At 39.8% G+C, this 20,483-nt stretch overlaps 2 protein-coding genes across 13 annotated transcripts; both read right to left on the bottom strand.

Moving 5' to 3' along the window:
- Window positions 1–231: 231 nt before the first annotated feature.
- On the bottom strand, window positions 232–12,783 carry cdc14b (cell division cycle 14B). 11 transcript variants are annotated; one of them, XM_023277656.3, is made up of 16 exons: window positions 12,478–12,783; window positions 11,204–11,294; window positions 10,531–10,606; window positions 9,841–9,933; window positions 9,650–9,726; window positions 8,884–8,950; window positions 8,648–8,798; window positions 8,333–8,563; window positions 8,095–8,233; window positions 7,618–7,783; window positions 7,403–7,500; window positions 3,031–3,078; window positions 2,811–2,936; window positions 2,358–2,526; window positions 1,164–1,229; window positions 232–1,076 (listed from the first exon to the last, which is right to left on the bottom strand). In XM_023277656.3, exons 1-15 carry the CDS (start codon window positions 12,584–12,586, stop codon window positions 1,206–1,208), a joined length of 1,665 nt encoding a protein of 554 aa, XP_023133424.2. In that variant the 5' UTR covers window positions 12,587–12,783; the 3' UTR covers window positions 232–1,076; window positions 1,164–1,205. The 11 variants fall into 11 exon arrangements, 8 of the variants coding, with proteins under 8 accessions (XP_023133424.2, XP_023133425.2, XP_023133427.2 ...); XM_023277657.3 differs by having other exon boundaries at window positions 2,811–2,933; XM_023277659.3 differs by lacking the exon at window positions 12,478–12,783 and adding an exon at window positions 11,458–12,420.
- A 1,343-nt stretch (window positions 12,784–14,126) lies between these two features.
- prxl2c (peroxiredoxin like 2C) lies at window positions 14,127–16,872 on the bottom strand. Of its 2 annotated transcripts, XM_023277682.3 has the most exons (6): window positions 16,611–16,869; window positions 16,221–16,289; window positions 15,744–15,797; window positions 15,385–15,490; window positions 15,154–15,288; window positions 14,127–15,041 (listed from the first exon to the last, which is right to left on the bottom strand). In XM_023277682.3, exons 1-6 carry the CDS (start codon window positions 16,791–16,793, stop codon window positions 14,911–14,913), a joined length of 678 nt encoding a protein of 225 aa, XP_023133450.1. In that variant the 5' UTR covers window positions 16,794–16,869; the 3' UTR covers window positions 14,127–14,910. The 2 variants fall into 2 exon arrangements, with proteins under 2 accessions (XP_023133450.1, XP_054867089.1); XM_055011114.1 differs by lacking the exon at window positions 16,221–16,289 and having other exon boundaries at window positions 16,611–16,872.
- Between the last annotated feature and the right edge of the window lie 3,611 nt (window positions 16,873–20,483).

Genomic DNA, 20,483 nt, shown 5'->3' with positions numbered 1-20,483 from the left:
TTTTGAAGGCAACACTGAGTATTTAAACAAAGCAAAGATCACCTTATGACTTTTTTTTTCTTTTTTGGCAATAATTCAACTATTACCGACTGGCCAAAACAGCATGGTCTTGTTGTGAATTGTTAGCTTTGTTCCTAAAAGCATTTATATCGCAGTGAAGACAACTGCCAACTCGATACTGTGCTAAATGCATCTTAATGTTAAGCATATGGTGCAAGGACACTCGAGGCATACTTGGGAGTACATTTATTTAAAAAGTCTGATTCTATGTGCTTCAAGCAAATGTCTTTAGTGGATTATGATCATGAGTTAGTCAAGGCCCCATCAGGACCATACACTTATTTCATAGCATGATTTTAACAGTACAAAATATTTACAAAATACAGAGTATATCAAATGTTGACATATGTACAGTCTGGAGAGACAGGAGCTGAAAGGCTTCACAGGTAAATGACAGGAATAAGACAAGCCACATGTTGAGAATGGAGGTATAAATATGCACAGTACTGTATCGTGTGATAAAATTCTTACCAATTGGCTTTCACTGCAGATAGTTCAACGACATCCAAGGCAAGCACATTCCTGTGACTTTTGCAGTGGAGGGACAGGAGCAGGTTTGAATTCCAAACTCCTGTCCAATTCCATCTTTAAATCTTTAACCACAAATCCTATCTTACAAACTAAAACATCTGCTGCACAGTGCTCATTTTGGAGGGAATCTCCTGGATTCACACATTCACATGCCGGTCTGATGGTTGTGGTTCAAGCTGATGTTTGCTATTGCATGCTTCAATAAGTAGGAACAACCAGGCGATGATTAAAACTATCGGTTTGTTTTATGATGCTATGTTTAAAAGTATAAAAACAAAAGTGCCTTCTTGGTAAAATATCTTGTACTCAAACAATCTAAAAATGAATTACATGTCACATCATGGTTAAAATTTGTTCCAACCTTTTTCTCAAAATTAAAAATCTACTAAAAGAGTAGTACAGCTATATAGCAGTTGATATCTGTAGTATTTCCAGATCCACAGGCTCATCGAAGTAGAGGAGCTCTAGCTTTGGGTATGGAGTGACTGTAAAAGAAAAACAAAATCAGCATTAACAGAAAAACTGATTTAAAATGGAGCAAATGTAAGACAGGAAAGTTGAGAGATAGATACCATAGCCTGGAAAATCTAACTGATTGCAAAGAGCTTCGAGCTTTACATCCTCTGGAGACAGTGCGTCTGTTGCATGTAAGAAATACAAAAGAGGGAAAGGGAAAGGAGATAATTACAGCACGAGTAAAGGATGCAGACATGGTGACAGCAGGTCATAGGCAGATCACACAGTGAGCAGCAGCGTCCAGAAAGCTACAGCCAGTCATAGTCCGAAATACACAGTTCTTAGAGAACATGACAAGAAAAAGACTGAAAGAAGCAGCAGGGAGACTGAGGCAGGTGGAGTTTAATTTGGCATCCCAATAGTGGTACATAAGCAGGGTCAGATTTACTACATGTTAGTCCTGGACAGTGTTAAACTATATGTAATGTTAGTAGACCATCTGAGTAGAAAAGTCAGGCTGGGTTGCGCCATCATCACTATATCTAAATTAATTATACTGGATAAGGATTTAACCATTGTGTGGATTAACAATGTAAACAAAGTGATAGGCAGGAAGTAGGGAAATATAATTTGGATTTATTATCATGTCATTTGATAAAGCTTATTTTACTGTCATTCTCTGCTCTGTTGGCCTAGGAAATATGCTCATCTTTTGCAAACATTCGTGATTTAAATGGAAAGTCATTTCTCTAGCCTAAATTACTGTAACTTAAGTCTTTTAAATTAATTGATGGTTTAACTCTGTAAAAGAAGTTTTTTATCCTTTCTTAATAGCAGTCAGTTTCTACTGAGATCAAAACTCTGGCATTCAGATACCTCAACTGATACCTGAATTGTGAAATCTAAACCACGGAAGGAAGAAAAATTGGGTAGGATGTCTGATTAAAAAGAATTTGTGGCTAAACCACAGCAAAGTTTTGTTTAAATTGCTGATGCAGCCCAGCCTAAACTCTTTAAGTGATTATGACAACTGCTGTCTTGAACATTAAGAGGAGGAGAAAAAGGGGAATGCCTCTGGATTTTGGCTGGATTTACACATCACATTTTTAACCTTTGCTCTACAGATCTGATTATCCAATGGCTGCCAAAACCACAAAGAACCCATTTTGGAAATGACTCCTTATTTGGGCAGCACAGTGGAGAGCTGCTCTTTGTTAGAAAAAAAAATAGCATTTTAAAAACTGTTTTGATTTGTGTGCAAATGCAGCCCAAATCTCGTTATGGCACAAAGAGTTTCTGAGGGAGCTTGCCTGCAGATGGACCTGTGCCATGTTAAAGTTGATGAGAGTGCCTGTGCTGGGTGTGACACTGGCTGTGTCTCTATGGCTGCCACAGGGCTCACAACACATTGGGTCTCTGTCGCCAGCTGCGACATGCAAGTTGCCTAGAGACCTGGCCAGTCTGGTGTGGCACAGGGAGCTGGCAGAGAGAAGGGAAGCTGTTAATTTACTCGACAAGGACCCATGAGTGGCTATAGCCTCTTGGTTGCTTTTCAACTGTGCATCAGTGCCACATAAACACATCAGAACTGCAACACATGTATTTGTTCTGATAATAAACTGAACTCAAACTCAGCTGCTTTTCAACAAAAAGGCATCTGATGTCTACGCAGGAGATGAAAACTGGCCTTTATAGTTATCTGCTCTTCTTCATTATGTGTAATTTCAGTTAATGAGTGCTCAGTGCCAAATCCAGCCACTGACCTTCCTCCTACACCGTTGGCTGGCAGTGAGGTTCTGGTCCTCTTCCTGCTGTCTGAGTGCTCAGAGAGAGCCAATGGGCCAACGCTGGTCTTACAGCCCTGAACACTGGCCTGCAAGACGACCCTGCTGCACAGGAGATAAATGTCATTAATCAGTCTGTGGCCTGTTTTATGACTGTGTATATGTAGTATGCATGTTGTGTGTTAACAACACACTTTACCTCAGGGACTGTGACAATGACCTGGTGTGTATCTTATTCTCCTCTTGTCTGTGAAGACAGTAAGATGGTAGTAAAAATGTGAAACTTAAGTTGTAAAGAGACACGACAAGAGTGGAGGCAGAGGAGGAAAAGACTGCATGGAGATGGGCAAGAGGGTTTTAAAAACTGAATAGCTTTTTACTTGTGAATAGATTATTATTGCATTCAGCAGCCAGGTAGGATTAGTAAAGCCAAGTTAAGTACGAGAAAAAGCCAGGGGGTGGCACTAAGCAACCTGCTGAGAGAGACTTGATTTGTCTTAGTTATTTTCATCAGCAGGTCTTAACTGTCTGACAGGGTTACATCTTAACAGTTGGCACTTCAGTCAACACAATAGCCAGCAAAGCATGATTTTTAAAGATGACAGGATGATGGGAATGTCTGAGGTAATAAATCAGTATGTACAGAATATGGTGAGAAGGACAAGGCAGGAGCCTCTGATGTTGTAGATTTTAAAGACTGGCTCTGCTCATCAGCTATAAATTGACAGTATTTGCAGAAGGAATAAAGTAAAACGAGGATGATTTAGAACAGATTTCTGATTCGGGTTGGGAATTTAAAAAACATAAGAGACTGGGGGCTCACTTACAGCATTCTCAGTTAGAGCTCCAGAAGGAGGGGCAGGACAGGTTTTTGGGGGGCTGACGGGCGGTAGAACTCATTGAAATCCTAACCCGTCTATACAGAAATGCAGGATGGAAGAAGGGAAGCCATACACAATCCACCACAGGGCAAGGCTACACAGGGAGGAGAGCAGCATGGCTACCAGCCATCTGAAAGGAGGACAAATCCAACAACAAGAGCAAACGGAAAAAAAGGGGAAAAAAAGGAAGGAGAGACAAGAGACGTCTGGGCAGGACACAAAGCCTCTGATGTTCTGCTTTTCCTCTGGGACTGGATTAGATGAAACACTTTTTCACAGAGCCTTGCATCCAGCAGTGCCAGACAGCAAGTTTTTGTTCTCCACTTGCTCTGATGTACTAGCAGTCTGCCATATACTTAGAACCCACCCAGTGTAGGAATTTTGAAGTGGATACTAATATTTGAGAGTTGGAAAAGGCTAACAATATATAATAACAAAAGAAAGATATCTTAAGTTTGTACAAAATCTTGACGCATTTTGGACAGAGAAAACAGTAAATACCAGGGTTCAAGTTTAAAATAAATTTTACTTTTAAAATATATACTGATAGTAGATATAAAGATGACACTGGATTAATTTTAACTAAATGAAAATTAATTATGAAAAAAGTTCATATATAGTCAGAGCTTATAAAAACATTAAGAGGCATCAAAAGATTTATAGTATCTGTGATTAACAGCTAGTGGTTGATTTTAGCCTGCCACTATATTGGTTGGGTTCTATAAATGCAAAGAACCAAGTCTTAAAAAGGTCAGATCACACAAGAATTTAAGTACCATCGTCAAATTTTGTTCCACATAAATGCACCATTTTAAAATGAGGTGGCAGAGACAGAAAACTGAAGGAGTAAACAAAGCTCAGCGGATATGTGTACATTGATCCAGTCACAGAAGCAATGGAAAAACAACAGGCAATTGACAATGATCCCGGCCCAACATTAATTACATGTTAGACACAAACACAGAGGCATGTGCATGCGTGCATGTCCAAGGGTGTCATGCCTGTTGCCATGCACGAAAAGGCAGAGAAGGTGAAGAAAAGTTTGATATTCTTCGTTCTAGTCGTCCCGGGAATTCAACATGCACTTCAGTGTTACATAACAAAACAAACAGTGTAGCCAGATGGTGAAGTTCAGCTGGAAATTAGATGTTTGTGTAGCAACGCATACACTGATACAGCATATGGCCTGAAGTGCAAGCAAATCTTCCTTCTGCCTCAACTCCCTCATGAGAATGGATAACAACCTGTTTACATCCCGCTACCTCCTCAGAAGCTCAATATATGAAGCTTTGTAATTCTTTTTATTAGACTGATTATCAGGAGGAATTTACCATCCCAACATTAAAGCCACTAATTAAACCCATAAAACACCTCAGTCACAGATGATTCTGATACCAAAGAACTATTTGCAATTTTCCAAAACACCTATAACTTAAATGGTCAAGCTAACAAGTTAGCTACTTTACCCAACAATGAGGAAGCTCCTACTACAGATGAGAATGAGGCCCAAGTTTCCCTCACTAACATTTTTTTAAAGTGCCAAGTCAGTAATGCAAGCCAAGCACTAAAACGTTTAATTCAACTAATCCAGATCTTATGCAAAACCATGATTAGTTGAATAACTGGTGCTTTTGTTAACAAATACAGTGGGCTCAACTTAAGAGCTTTATTGTAACTCAGAGGATATCTCAGATATGCCTCGATATCAAAGCAGTACAGCTCAGTGTGTCCATGAGGCAGATAATGAAAGGCGTGTAAATGTAATGCATCCATTAAGTGCATATCCACTTCACACCATAGTCATCCAAAGAAAGAAAGAAAAGAAAGAAAAACAGAACAACTTCAAATCAGCCATACCGTTAGCCATACCATTCACTGGCATAGCAACCATTTCTACAGGAGGAGGATGTCAGCTAAATAAGGAAGTGACGTGCACTTACCTCCATCATACAAAACCTCACATCCTCTCTCTGTTTTTCCTCTCCCCCACTCTTTCTCTGCCTCTCTCTGCTATCTTTTGAACGGCAGGCAACACATCGGCCACACCGTGCCCATGAGGCTGCAGCAGAACACTACCACCTGCCTGACATGGGACAACAAAAGCCAAAGCCATATGGGTACATTGGCAGAGGCCAGTCAACCATCCTCAGCCATGGTGACACCCAACCTTCCACAGCTTGATTTACATGGGCACAAATGATGTGGAAGAGCCTTCCTGATCAACAGTGGGTGAGCATTAGCACCTCTCATGTCACAGTGCTACCATAGAGCTGACTAGTCACATGCTACAGATGTCTAGCCTTATTTCTTCTGTTTGCTCCTCACAAAAACTCACCAGAAAATACAAATGGGGCCGTTTTTCAAAGGAAGACTTATGTCTTTAATTTTGTTTGATTACATGTATCTTTTATTCCTTTTTGTTTGGCATTTCCAAGATTCCCTAATTTCAAATTTCACATATGCCAAGCAGTGAGCACACATTTCTATCTTTGCAGACAAAAAAGAGAAATAAAAATACTGTCTTTTTTACATTTAACTGTTAAATTGCATTCAGAAATTTTCAGAATAAATCATGGTCTGTTCTTGTATTCACTCATAATCCAGGATTGTTTACTGTGTAGCTGCTTACATTTCCGAGTGCAATGCTAAGAATGCTTGTTAAATCGCAACATTTCTGTTCACTAGTGCTTGTGCAGCCCTGATTAAATCATTTTTAGGGACAGAGCTTTGATATGAAGGAATATGGACACTGTAGTCCTCAGCAATTTCAATATACACACATCTTGTACCAGTGATTTTTTTCAAAAATAATGGTCATCAAAATATTTGATCTCAACAGTAAAGTTTATCTACATTGCAAAGTCTTCTATTGACTAAATGAGTGGCCCAAATACCTAAAGGAGACTGGGACATGATAACCTAGTGACTAGCAAGCTCTATATTGACTTGGTCCAGTTGTGTTTTCCTGCAATCCAAGAGATTTATTTTTAACTGACTGAAGAAGACAATTTACAGATTATCAGTTCTGTAGTAAAACAGTCCGACAGATGGACCACACATGGATTAAACCTCCACTTCTTTTGTGCCCTTTTAAATCCAGCCTTCAACAAAATGTTTTTTTTCTGGAAGAGTGTGTATCAAGTAACTAAATTCCAGCCCTCCAAACATCTGTGTCACTTATTCTGTGTCTTAATATCTGAGTTACTACATGTTTTTCAAAGTGGGATGACTTGATTACACTTGATTTGCATGTGATAGCATTTACATTGAAGAATCAGAAGAGAAAAAAAGTTATTGCAATAATACAGGGATACTGCCTGGTTCCTTAGCTTAGTTCCAGATAAATTGTGATATTAGGATGATATTGCCATGGTATGAGTAAAGGAGAGCAGCCCTATCCTATTAGCAATGCCTAAAATCTGACTCAAAAGGACAGCTGACTACCCTGGATAAACACTGAGGGAAAGAGAAAGCTCACCAAATGAAATGACAAATGTAACAAAAAAAATCCTACATGATCACTTCCTGGTCATTTTTTTTTCAAAGCATAAGTTACTTATGATTTGAAAAACACTACTGTACACGTGTAATGATCCGAGGGACTGACAAGGAGAGGGGTCGCTCATTCTACAGTACTACAGCACGTCGGCGTGATGCATGATAAGGCTTGCAGGCTGCCTGGGTACTTACGATAATGAACCTGAAGACGATCTGGACTGCCTCTTGCTCTTAAGGGCTCGTAGTTTATCACCTTGTGTAAGGCCATTTCTCTCCTCTTCATCATTGTACTGAAAAACAGTTAAAAAGCAATTAAAAGACAAAGTTGTATGTCCTTGTAGTTCGTTAAGAGTTATGCAACACATTCTGCACCTAAAAGTATGACAAGAGTGTCCTTTCAGACTCACCAGGTCCATTTCTTCTTTCTTGGATGCCCTGTTCTTGTTGCTGCCATTGATGGTTATGTCATCCACTCCAGAGAGGATCCTGGTTACAGCCATCTTGCCATTCTCTCGTTCATTTAACATCTTCTCTCGGAAAACATCTCCATCTGCCCACAGACCGTTCTGCTTCCTGGTGTACAAAATTTCACCAAACCAAAAAATAAACTTCTTTTTCTTGCTACACAGCTTTGCTATTAAGATTTCTCAGAAAGCCCCTGTGATGCAGAGGTCTGCATTACAATGAGCTGCTTCTAAAGGCCCTGAAACCCTGTTTTCTTAATCAGCACTGTCAATCAAATCTGATTAGCTGAGCTTCTGGCTGTCAAACTCTTCACACCTTGAAAGAAAATGGAACTCATGTTGGTACTTGAATAGTCTTTGATATTTCATTGTATAGAAAATGTGTGCCATTTGGAAAACCCTGCCTCAGGGAACACCTACTCTTCAACAAAGTTCTGCTGAGGGCCAATGATGGACCCTGGTCGGCAGATCCGTATCCATGCAATTGCCTCTGCTGCAGTCAGGCGGTAATGTTTCATCATGTAGCAGCCGATCAGAGTACCAGTCCTCCCCAGACCAGCTAAAACCAAAGTGGTATGGCATTAAGTTGTGCAATAATCAGGATATTATGCAGAGGTTATACAGCTACAACAAGTGTGTTTTGCACCAGAAATCTTACCTTTGCAGTGAACAGCAATACCTCCTTCTGCATTCTCACAGATATTGAGGAACTTTCTGACAATGGAGTCGTTCGGTGTACTCCCATCCACAAAGAACAGGTCATGATGCTCAAAGCCAGAGTCTGTAAAACGCCTCGCGTCATACATCTTCTTGTTGAGTCTGATGATCGTGGTGATGTTGTGTTTCCTGAAGTATGGGATGTAAGCCTCGGGAGCATGCAAAGGATACCCTTGAGTAAGAGAAAAACATTCTTGTGAGTTCAGGAGGCTTTCAAAAAGGGGTCAGGCATAGTTCTATAAAGTAATACAATTACCATTCTCTATTTTGCTTTTTGGATGAGGCCCGCTGAAAGCAAGGAACTTTCCTGGAATGATCCAGTTTAAGTCTCCATTTTCTGCTCTCTCATAGTGCTCATATTCTTCCACATCAAAGTTAGAGAAGTCGAGCCAGCCATACTGTAGAGCCTGGTGGGTCGTTGAGAGGAAAACAATTTTATTAGGAGCACAGCAATAAAAGAAAGAAAAATAAATCAGTCTTTAAAATACTTACTTTGTGAACACCACGAAGGCAGTCGAGGATGTTCAGATTGTACATGCAAGTACCAAATGAGGCATCTCTGTAAAACACAATATACTTGTGGTCTTTATCGGCACAACATACTCTGGGTGTTTTATCTTACTTCTTCTGCACACAACGGTTTTTATCACCTGTCTCTTAAAATTCTTCTGCTATACCTCTTCCTAATACTCTTTGTCTTTAAAAGCACAATAGCCCTTATTCTTGTACTGCAGTTGGGACTGAACAATGCTGGAATATTTTAAACATTAAACAATTTCACCAGGTACAAAAACAAATTAAAATCAGAAACCGGAATTTAATTAACTCAGGCTATAATGCTACTTATCAGATGGGCTAGGCTGTATTCAATAATGAAATATGCCTACTACTGTAAGTCTGTTAATAATAAAACAATATATTGTCAGGCCGTAGCTACAGTCATTAAGTTGCTCTAATTTAGAACAAGCAAACAAGTACATTTATATAGCACCGTATCATACACAGAATTAAAAGAGTTTTACTGGTAAAGGTAAAATTGAAACCAATTATAATATAAAATACAAAGTGCAACCGAGTCAAAAAAAAAACTACAATACGTTGAATAAAGTACACAGCTTTTACAGAAGAATCAAAACTGCATAATATAGAAGCCATGAAAGGATGCAAAAAAAAAAAAATATTTAAAAAGTCAGACCAATTAATAAAACACAAAAACACTTAATAAAATTAAGCACAAACTGTGTTGGTGATTTGCTACCTGAATGGAATATACGTTGAATTCCTTGACACCAGCAGACTGTAGGCCTCCTCCGGCATCATATTTAAATGCATTACCTTTAAAAGGAAATGTCTAATCAGCAAGTTTTTAATCTTTGACAATCAGAATTATGCTTAGTACAAGAGAGGTTCAGAAGCTATGTGTAAAATGCATGCTTGTACACAACTTACTGCATATGAGCCTATTAGGTAGGCAGCATTGACTTGTTTTTTCTGATCTCCGCACGTATAAAATATGATCTTCTTCCTTGAGAGTGTTATGGACTGGGCAAAGACATTGAAAACAGCATGAAATGACATGTGATAACTTATTTATCTGACTTAAAATATAGAATGTTACATGTCGTAATGAAATGAGTCAAGTTAAACATTTATTTTTCCATCCCTGCTAAGTATCACTCAACCAGGTTTAATTAATTCCTACTGCTGTAGTGGTAAAACAGCTGAAGGTGACAGATTAAAATGTAATTTCCTTATTAAAAAGGACTTGAACTTTTAAAGATCCCTTGCAGACTTGTTGGAAGATATGGACTTCATTACAAAAATGCTACATAGGTGGTGGGGTGAATGCCAAGTGAAACTAAATTTGGTAAGAAAGAGGCTGAGCAATCGACACATAACGCAGTTATGAACTAGAGCTGCAAATCTGCATTCAAACTTTATTTACCCAAATCGGTACATTGTGGCCTTCAAAATCAGGAACGCTGCCATTACAAGTTGATAAACAATGAATACTAAGAATACTAATGCTAGAACCCTATTTTACTGTTTACCTGCTGCAGGTACAAATGAATATTGATTGACCTGGGTTCTTTCCCCCATTTTCCTTTCCAGGAAGTGCAATTAAGAGCAGCAGTTTACCTTGAGCTTCTTCGTCAGCTTGCAACAGAAGCGATAAAACATGGCCAGATTAAGGGGACCAAAGTCCGCATAGAAGCTGAGAGAGAAAGAGAGACAGACAAAGAAGAAGAAGAGTGTGTCAGAGAGGCTATTTATGCAACCAGCTATTGTCTCTGGGGAAGATAGAATCAGCTACCTCACACTGACACAGTAAAAACACTGACAGTGTAAAGACTATATTTGGAAGCATTTGATGTAGGAGAGGGTCAATCGGAACAGGACAAAAAGCTACAAAGACAAGAGGTCTGTTTTTTTTTTTTGTACCACTGGCACAGAATTCAGAAAGGTCAGACGTGTCCTCTCTTGTGACCGATTGAACAACAATCCATTGAGCCAGCCCCAGCTATAGCAGGGTACTTTTGTTTACTTCTTCCAACTACAAACAGGCAAATCCTCATTATGTAAAGCATAATATTCTTGAGTGACTTCATAGTAACAACCTGTGCAATTAAGGCTGTGTGCAAGCATATTTATATAATTTCTTTCAGATGAATGCCATGATAAGACAAGGTGTGGCCACTGTGGGCGCATTTTAAAAAAAGTCTCTTCTTGCACTCAGAGTGACCTGGAAGGGCAAAGTGCAGGAATAATGCAGTAAGTAATGTTCAAAATGCAGAGACCACATTGGACTCACTTCTCGTATGCCAGCTCTTCATCTATGCAGAAACAGTGTCTTTCAGCAGTGCTCTTGATCTTTTGCTGAAGTATGGCAAAATATAGTTGATCTGGAGGAAGGAGGGAGGAGAGGGGAAGGGCAGAGAAGGGGGGCAGGGCGACAAAATAAAGAGGCAGTTACTTGCTTTTGCCATGCGTAAATACACACTTCTTCGAACCAGCTTCTCTTTTTTTGCACACAACTTCTTTATAAATCTTATCCTGGCAACTCACCCTTGACGAACTCAATACATCTTGATGCAACATCGTCCGCGATCATCTTGCCAGCAGTTCTGAACATGACGTTTTTTTTCTTCTTTTTTTGCAGAGACGAACTGAGTTTCTTCACGAGGACTCGCGCATGCTAAGCTAACTTTTACACGAAGGTTGTTTTTTTTTAAATATAAAAAAGACGAGTTAAAAGCGATGGTTAAGTAAAAACTAGCATTAAAAAGAAGGCTTCTCGAGTGTGACTTTGTTTTCAAAGAGGAGAAAGTCACCAGCCGAGGAGGAGGGAAGGGACGGAGAGTTTCGTATGCAAGTGCGCACTCTGCTAAAAATGATCCAAACATGGCTCCTCCTCCGAAGAGTTCCGCGGGATCCTAATGGCTACAAGAGATACAGGATGCCACATGATTGGAGGAACAATCTGTCAGTTAAACAAAGCCCCGCCTCCTTCAGTTTAAAGTTCTCCACATAAGACACATGATAGGCCGCGGGACCGTTGCCCAAGCGGTTGCTAGGACGATCCGTCAGCCAATCAGAATCGCGGTTTCCGCTCGGACGAACCTCCCCTCTCTGCCGACTTGAGCTCACCGAGGATGTGCAGCAACCAGGAAACGCCATAAAGACATGAAAATTAACTTTAGGTGACGCTGACAGTGGGTTGACTGTGATATTTTTAGCGTTACTAAATCACAGCACCTCCCTTTGCACAATCAACAAGTTACAACTCAGTCCGATGGCGCACACAAAAATAAGTTTTTCATTGTAATAAATACAACACCAAAATTGTTAATTGGAGTATCGTGTGCACTGACTGTGAAGGCAAGTCGATGCAAACCCGGTGCATTAACGATAAAAGGACAGATGGTGTCGCCATGTTAGGGCAAAAGCTGCAAAAAAATCAAACACTTCCACACATCCCGGTCATTTAAAGCGCATTTCTGTGAGCGCGCATGCTGCTGTGCGCGCCTCAATGCATTTGCCAACTAGGCTGAAAGTTGACGGGGTTCATTCTGCAGCCCCTCTTACCTGTTATCTCAATGTAAATATCAGAGTTTGGCTCCGCCTCTGAGCTGTTGGGAGCTGCACAGCGCTTTTTCCTCGACTCGGCTCGCCTCCTCTCGCTCTTGCGCTTCATTTTCTCCTCAGGGCTGCACGGTGGACATTCCTGAGCTGCTGCGACACAGCTCCTCCGCTTCGCAGTGCGGCGGCGTGTCCCCGTTGTGCTGCCGCGTTAATATGGCATGTCTGTATCTGCGTGTGTTGTGTGTGTCAGCAGAGGTAGCCCACTGCTCCAGCCTCCGTGGTGCTGCTGCTGACGTCTGTGAACAGGGGCAGGTTTTTGCTTTCTGAATCCCCTGCAAGTGACGTATCAGGATTAGACGTCCAGTGCCCACCCTTCACTGTTCAGCTGCAGCAGCTGTACGGATCCACACAGTACATGTCGGGAATGCAGACCTATAGCTGGTCAGTAGGTCCCATGTGGATGCATTTCAATGTGCTGTGATCCTGCAGTGCAAAGTGGGAAGAAACATACATGCAGACAAGAGTTGAAGTTTATTTACAATACAATAAACACTGTAAAAACAATGGAAGGCTGTGATGAGGCAGTAAAGTCAGTGCATCATCTGTTTTTGAAGTCCCTCTGGTCATTTATTAAACCACTAAAAACTCATCTCCGCCTATCAAAATCACAAACATTGAACAAAAATATAGATGCAGGATGCAAATGGTCATCTTTTCTGAGTTAGAGGCAAACGTTGAAAATCTAATTCCTGTTTCTATGTTAGTAAATGGTTAAATTGTTCACAAAAAGTTTTTGAAGCTTAAGTTGAATTGACAGACTGTGTAACCAGTACACAGACCCTTCTTTTACTAGTGACTAGAAAAAGCCACCTTAAGTCTCTGCTTTATTCAAATGACACAAGATGACAACGGGCTGTTAGCAAGCTGGATGCTGGTGTGTCAGTCAGATGTGTGACCAGGCACTCAATCTCAGGTCTTGTTTGTGCAGAATCAGATTTTGGTGCCTGCACCTGAATCTTTATTTAATGGCAGAATGGCAACATAAGTGAGACTTGCAAGATGGAGGACAGTCCTTTTCAGTAGTAGATTTCGTCTTCAGAAGCTGCACAGAGCGTTCTATGAACATCTCTGGGATACTCTGGATACAACAATACGGTTCCGTCCCACAGAATGTCCGTCAACTTCCACAAGCCCTTCAGGAGGAGTGAGACAATTTACAAGCCACCATTGACTTGCAATGTTTAGTCTGTGACCTAAAAACCTGGTTCTTCAACCACAATACAAACATCTTAATACAGAAACAAAATCATATAACACAACACATATTAATGTGATTTCTCTGATATAAATAGTAGAAAAAGAAACCAAAAAAATAGTGCTCTCATACCTCTGTTGCATCACTCATATGCTTTCAGACCACAAACTGTATTTTGCCCAAAACAAAAATCCTCTCATTAAGGGCACTTGCTAGTTCTTTCAGCTTCATTGACCCATAAGATGTGATTGGAAGCTCTGGAATATGCTCAGACCTCACAACTACGGTTTCCAAGGTCAAGGCTGAGCTGTCGGCCTCTTGATGCAGTTTGTCTGTGCAGAATGGTGATGTAACTAAACTAGCAGCATACAACGGGGTACAAAAATCTAAGACCACATTAAACATCCATCATATTTATTTACAACCTACAAATAATGACAATGTTGAGGATTAAAAACACGAGAAGCTTTGATATGTAAAAGGAAAAAGAAATATTAAGAATCTGCTCTATTTCGAGGTCTGTGTTTGAATTGATTTAAGGCACTGATCATGTTAGCTCCTTTGTAGAAAATACTGGAGAGGTGTATCCAAAGCACAGACAGACCTAAAATCATCACACCATCAGAAGATCAATACTACAAGCTTGGTTCACTAAGAGATAGAAAAACTACCTCGTGTCATGACACAATTTGTCAGGTGAAGCATGCAAGACTCCAATCAGTAAAATTGAAGTAAAAGTCCTATGAGTAGTGTCTCTAAACCTCTTCTCAGGAGGGGAAACAAGAACAAACGCTTGGGGTGAACTTAGTTGAGATGTGCAGCAATGACAGAAGGGTATGTAAGTGGACAAACAGGAAATATAATCATTCCCTACTGGATGTAACCTATAGTGAAACATGATTTAAGACTGGCAGTGTTTTTCCACTCAGTTTTTCCATTCTGAATTTAGTGCACCCTGACTGAGGAGAAACAGCACTCCAGTCTTCAAACACACCGTTACCTCTGGTTTGCATCTGTGTAGAGACAGATTCATACGACAATAGGATAATTAACCCAAACAAAACCAAAAGCTTTGTAAGAACTACACCAAGGTTCGAAAAGAAAGTGCATCACCCCTTAATATTCTAACTGCCGTGCAAATGACCCAGGTTTATGGCAGTATTTCTTTACAGCAGCTATTGCTACACATGGATGATCTTTGGTTTATCGCTGAAGTCCAGGGTCTGTTGGACTCCGGCGAGCTGAAGGAGCCAGTTAATGGGCATGTGGTCCATCCGATTCATGTCAAAATGGGAGAAATGAACTTGAGAGCCTGCAGAGAGAAAGATATAAAGCAACAGAGGCACATAGTGGAATTAAGATTGAGTATTTGCTCAAATAAAAGAAAATAGAGAAGAGAGAGGGGGAGGTGGAGGTCAGCTTACCAGGTCCTGCAATAATGGCTCCACCCTGCTGATGTAGGTCACCTTGAAAATCAAATGCAGGACTAGTCATGGCCCTCCATATACTCTTCATTTGGCCCACAAACATACCAGACTTCACATGTGGACTTGGAGGAGCTGAGGACACAAAACATACACAAAGATGCATATTATCATTTAAATTAGCTGAATCACTCTGCAATGGATTTATGCCTTTTTCGTATTATTGCATACCAGAGTCTGTAAATGTTTCCTCTCTCTTCATGCCAAGCTTTTGGTAAATGCATCTCTCTGGGTCCACGTATATTTCATACGGATATCCAGTCAGCGAGCAGAATGACTTGATGAGGGATAAAGGGAAATATCTCACTTCTGTGTACAATATGTTTAAACCCAAATTCAGGTTCATATGTCTTTTAACAATAAAAAGCATATAAAAATATTGGTTCTCTTTAAGGATAAAGGGAAAAATGACAAAACATTAAAAAAATCCAGGTAGTTGCATCAAAAAGCAATGAAAAAAAGAATTAAATGTGCATTCTAACTGTTTAAAAGAGACAGTGTGATATGGATAATTATAATAAATGAATTACCTCAATGTGACAATGAGCAGACTGACCAATCACAACCAGTCTAATTTCAGCATCCTGCAACAAAACACAAAAAAATTTTACTTCTCTGAGCTTCTATCATTATTCAAACAAGTATCTGATTTAAATTTAAAATTTGCAATTTAGACACGACAAGAAAAGATAAGCTAAGTGTTGCAGCAGTGATAGAGATAGAACAAAAAGTTAAAGAAATCAGTCAAAAAAATTAAATAAAATGAACACATCCATGAATAGCGCTGATAAGGCACAGATCCTTCCATTTGTAGAAATTCAGTTATTGCATATGCAGGAAAGTACTGATACTGCACAGATTTCTCAATGAGTAGTAACACTATTATTGCACACATTCTTGTTCATGCAGAAAAAAAACTGATTTTGCACACCTTCTTTTACATGTAGAACCAAAAATATATTGTACAGAGACTTATTTAGTGCGCAAAATAATGTACATTTTCCTACCTCCAGTGCCTCTCTTGGTATTTTGCTCAAATCCTCAACATACTCTTTGCAGCTGTAGCACAGAAAATTCTGCCGGGACATGCATTGCATAATAAGTTAACAGGCTGTAGCAATACGGGATATTACATTACATTTTAAAGCTCACATCTTGCACCTACATAACATCCATCCTTCTGAGTTCACCTATGAACATGATCTCTTCCGTCTTCCATTTCCACCACAGAATGAGCAGCTGTGGGTTCATCTGTGAGACTCACCTGGTGTCTACTATCAAGAAACACCTTTCCAAGCTCAATCTACTTCATTTCCCCTCTAATGAGTTTTTGAATCGGGCAGGGCTGACTAAAGAACTCATCAGCAAAGGTTAAGCCAAACGAAAATCTCCCCTACCCGAACGAAAATTATGATCGATTTCCTTTCTTGATATAAGCTCTTGAACGGAATACAGACGCCATGCCGGTCGTAAATTAAACAATCCTCGACGTCCAGGAGATGAATATCGACAAAACTGGTCCCGGTTTCCCGGCTTTCTGTAGTTACTTGTCGAGTTATTGGTAAAACTTCCTCAGCCATTTTTTTCTGACGCTTCCGAATTCGCAGAGCTATTTTCGGAGCCGTTCAGCCCGGAGGAGCTGCTGGCTGGAAATTCACGCCCACATGCTGAGTGAGTGTGTTTGAAGGAGAGAGGGTTATTCAAAATGAGTAGGAAAGTCAAATAGTGGATAGTTACTGGTAATGCTGCTTTCTTCATTGCAGAACAGAAACTGAAATGAGTGCACATACAGCAAAAACTGTTTTCTACATGCGTTTATAGGATAAAAATGTTTTGCAGATTTTGTTCTGAGATTTGTGCACTGCAAGATACATTGCAAAATTGTCATTGCCTCGGTTTAATTTTGATCAGTTTCATGTGTATTGCACTGATTCACAACATGTCAGCTTGAGGCACTTCAGACAATATCGTACAGAGAAATCCAATAAATCCTTAGGTTTCTTTTGAGCAGCTTCTCGGCAGCAGTGGGAAGACAAAACTTCCATTTAACAGGAGGAAACCTTCAGCAGAAGCCTTCAGCAGAATCAGGCTCAGGGCAGCCATCTGCCTCAACCAGTTGGAGTTAGGGCAAAGGTGAGAGAGAAAAGGATGGCATATAGAAAGCAGACAATGCATAAGTGAACCATTAGCACAGAGGGAGATGGAGAGGGCAGTAACTGCATTTCAGAAAAGTGTATATCTGCAGCCAGAGATACACGTAGCAGAAATGACTAACACAAACAACCACAGAGAGAAGACATGAGGTTAGTAACATGCGAAGGTGACAAATAAATAGACTGCGGATCATACATTATTGGAAGCCCAACTGCAGCCTTGGCCTAAAACAACATAACAAGTGGAAAGTCCATGGTCATCTGAGCCAGTCCTGGCTTTAAACTGTATCAAAAAGGAAAGTTTAAGTCTGATCTTAGAGGCATAGAGAATGCCTGCCTCTGAACCCAGTCTAGGAGCTGTTTTCCACAGCAGAGACGCCTGCCAGCTAAATGCTCAGCCTCCCACTCTCCTTTTAGAAACTGTGGGGCCGCAAGCAGCCCTGCACTCTGAGAGCAAAGTGCTCTTTTGGGACAATATGTTACAAATAAGGTCTTTAAGATATGATGGAGCTTGGGCATTGGGGGCTTTGCAGATTGAGAGAAGGATTTAAAATGATATTCTAGATTTTACAGTGAGCCAATAAAGAGAAACTCATATAGGAGGAAATTATTTCTCACTAGTTCCTGTCAGAACTAGCTGCTGCATTTGGCCCAGTCAGAGGTTTTGCAGAGATTCATTGTGAGATCTCAATAGTAAGGAATTGCAATATTTTAGCCTAGAAGTAACAAATGCATGGGCTACTTTTTTTTCTTTTTAGCATCACTGTAAAACAGGATGTTCCGAGTTTTGACAATATTGTGCAGATGAAAGAAGGCTGCTATAGAGACTTGCTCTATGTGTGAGTTAAAGGACATATCCTGGTCAAAAATAACTCCAAGGTTCCTCACAGTAGTGCTGTCTGAGTTGCTCATGGGTATTACACAGAGACTGTATGGTATTGCACTGAGATGATGTAACTATTAAAGCAATGCTCCGGTGATTTTTTTTTCCAGCAAAGTTTATGAAATTCACAGGAGACTCAGACGGCAGAAGCCAGTTCAGGTTCCCAACTTTTGGCCTTGGATTTCCTGTAGTTCAGCTCAAAAATATCCTCCATCAAACCCTTTCTGACTTCCAACGTGATCCTGCATGTCTGTAATACAGCAATGCAAACCTGCTATAAAAAAAAGACTCAAGCTGACATAACCCTGTTTATTAACATCATCATGGGTATTTTCTCAGACTTGACAAAGATCCTCAAAAGCCGCAAGAGACGTTATGCAACAGTGTCTACAGGCTAATTTGAGGAAAACAGTCCTGGGTTTGTGTCTTTCAAGTTGTTTTACATTTCATACTTTTGTCTTGAGGATTACTTTCCAGTCACAGAGACAAATATCCAAATTTTGGCTGATGGGAACCCAGTCCTGTTGGCTAACTGAGTACAGACCCATAACTGCTCAGCTTTTTCTTTGCAATGTCTTGTATGAAAGAAACATATGGAATGTAAATCATGGGTTATGTAAAGATAGAAATTTTGTTTAAACAAAATAATCTTTTCTTTGTGAAATTGTTTAGACAACTGCTTTATTGTAGCAGGTAGCATGTTTCGGTTGGATAGAGGAGCATAAACACACGTCAGGATGTGAAAGGCTGCAGATGGCGACTTCATTATGCAAAGCCACAGAAACCAACCAAACCTGCTGCTGGAATACTACTTCATGTTTGTCAGGTTGTCTGTGGTTGATTAAGCACAACTTTATTCATAAATATGCACCATGTTACACAATATAACACTGACATCAGTAATACAGGCATTAAAATATCAGCCTACAGGGACCCTAAAGACAGGTAAAATATATTGTACTACAGTGGAATCACCTGCATTCTTAAGCACATGTTGTTGTTAAATATTCACAGACCAGGGTCAGTAGGTCTGGGGCATTTGTCTAGTTTTGATGGCTGGCAATCCACTTTAGCTTGTCAAACAATCATTTAGATGCATCAGTTTTGGCTTGTATTTATCTTTGTGTTATGAATCAAATGCATGTAATAATGCAAAACCCATGCATAAGAAATAGGACTTGTTTTCATCGTTGACTCATCTGTCATGTGTTTATCTTTGTATTATGAATCAAATACATGTAGTCAGGAATTCAAAGCTCATGCGAAAAATAAGACTTTGTTTATTGATTCATCTGTTTTTTCCTCAATCAACTGTTGTTTGGTCTATAAAATGTCAAAAAAGGGTGAAAGATGTTGATCAGTGTTTCCCAAAGCCCAGAATGACATCCTCAAATCTCAAATGTCTTGTTTTGTCTATAAATGTCTACAAGGTCTTGTGACAGAAATGTCAACTATTCCTGAATAAATCAGTGTAAATGTGATACGTGTGTGCTGGATGGACTTTTTTTTTCTTCAATAAATTGGACATCTGAGGGGCTTGATTCCCTGCACCACAAAGGAGACCCAAGCAAGAAGTGTATGTTTCCTTATACTTGAAATTTTTTTGGCCACAAAGATATTCAATTTACTGTCAAAGAAGAGTAAATAAATCAGAACTATTCACATTTAAGAAGCTAGAATGAGAGATTTTAGACTTATTCTTTTTTTAAAAAAATACTCAAATCTATCTTTTCTCTGTTCCCAAGGGGACTGGACTTCTGAATATCGTAAAGGTCCGTAAAAAGACGGTTGGGGAACGGGCTTTTTCTTTCTGGGCACCAACATTATGGAACAGTCTGTCTGCTGAAATCATCCAGGCATCGTCCATTAATGTATTTAAAACTAAGCCGAAAACCCACTTGTTTTCTTTTACATATGAATCTTAAATTGTTTGTTTTACTGATGACTTTTTTATTGTTTTGTTTCTATTGTTTTTATCTGTTTTGACTGTTTTATCTGTTTTTACAGTTTTTATCTGTTTTTATTGTTTTTATTTCTGTCTACAGCACTTTGACTGAAAGCGCTTTATAAATAATTTTTTTTTTCTTTTCTTTTTTTTTTTTTAGCTCTAGCACAGCCTGGAGGTAGGATTGCTTGAGTCAGATTTACTGCAGGATTGACCTTTGTCTCGGGGCCTTATAGCAGGCAGCTTCAGTCAACCCAATAACGAATTGCGAATCGCGCTCGTCGGCTTC

Source organism: Amphiprion ocellaris, chromosome 6 (assembly GCF_022539595.1).
Source record: "Amphiprion ocellaris isolate individual 3 ecotype Okinawa chromosome 6, ASM2253959v1, whole genome shotgun sequence".
Classification (NCBI taxonomy): domain Eukaryota; kingdom Metazoa; phylum Chordata; class Actinopteri; family Pomacentridae; genus Amphiprion; species Amphiprion ocellaris.
The sequence above is the reverse complement of the archived record's forward strand: the minus strand, read 5'-3'. Positions and strand labels throughout refer to the sequence as shown.

Excerpts from the sequence above, each read along its gene's own strand:
- cdc14b (XM_023277656.3), bottom strand. The coding sequence starts at position 12,586 with ATGAAGCGCAAGAGCGAGAGGAGGCGAGCCGAGTCGAGGAAAAAGCGC. Across the intron at positions 8,564-8,647 it reads AAAAAGCAAAATAGAGAATG|GGTATCCTTTGCATGCTCCC; the intron begins GTAATTGTATTA and ends CTCTTACTCAAG. Across the intron at positions 7,784-8,094 it reads CAGCAGAACTTTGTTGAAGA|GAAGCAGAACGGTCTGTGGG; the intron begins GTAGGTGTTCCC and ends TTTGTACACCAG.
- prxl2c (XM_023277682.3), bottom strand. The coding sequence starts at position 16,793 with ATGGCTGAGGAAGTTTTACCAATAACTCGACAAGTAACTACAGAAAGC. Across the intron at positions 15,798-16,220 it reads TACCAAGAGAGGCACTGGAG|GATGCTGAAATTAGACTGGT; the intron begins GTAGGAAAATGT and ends GTTTTGTTGCAG. Across the intron at positions 15,289-15,384 it reads GGAAACATTTACAGACTCTG|CTCCTCCAAGTCCACATGTG; the intron begins GTATGCAATAAT and ends TTGTGTCCTCAG.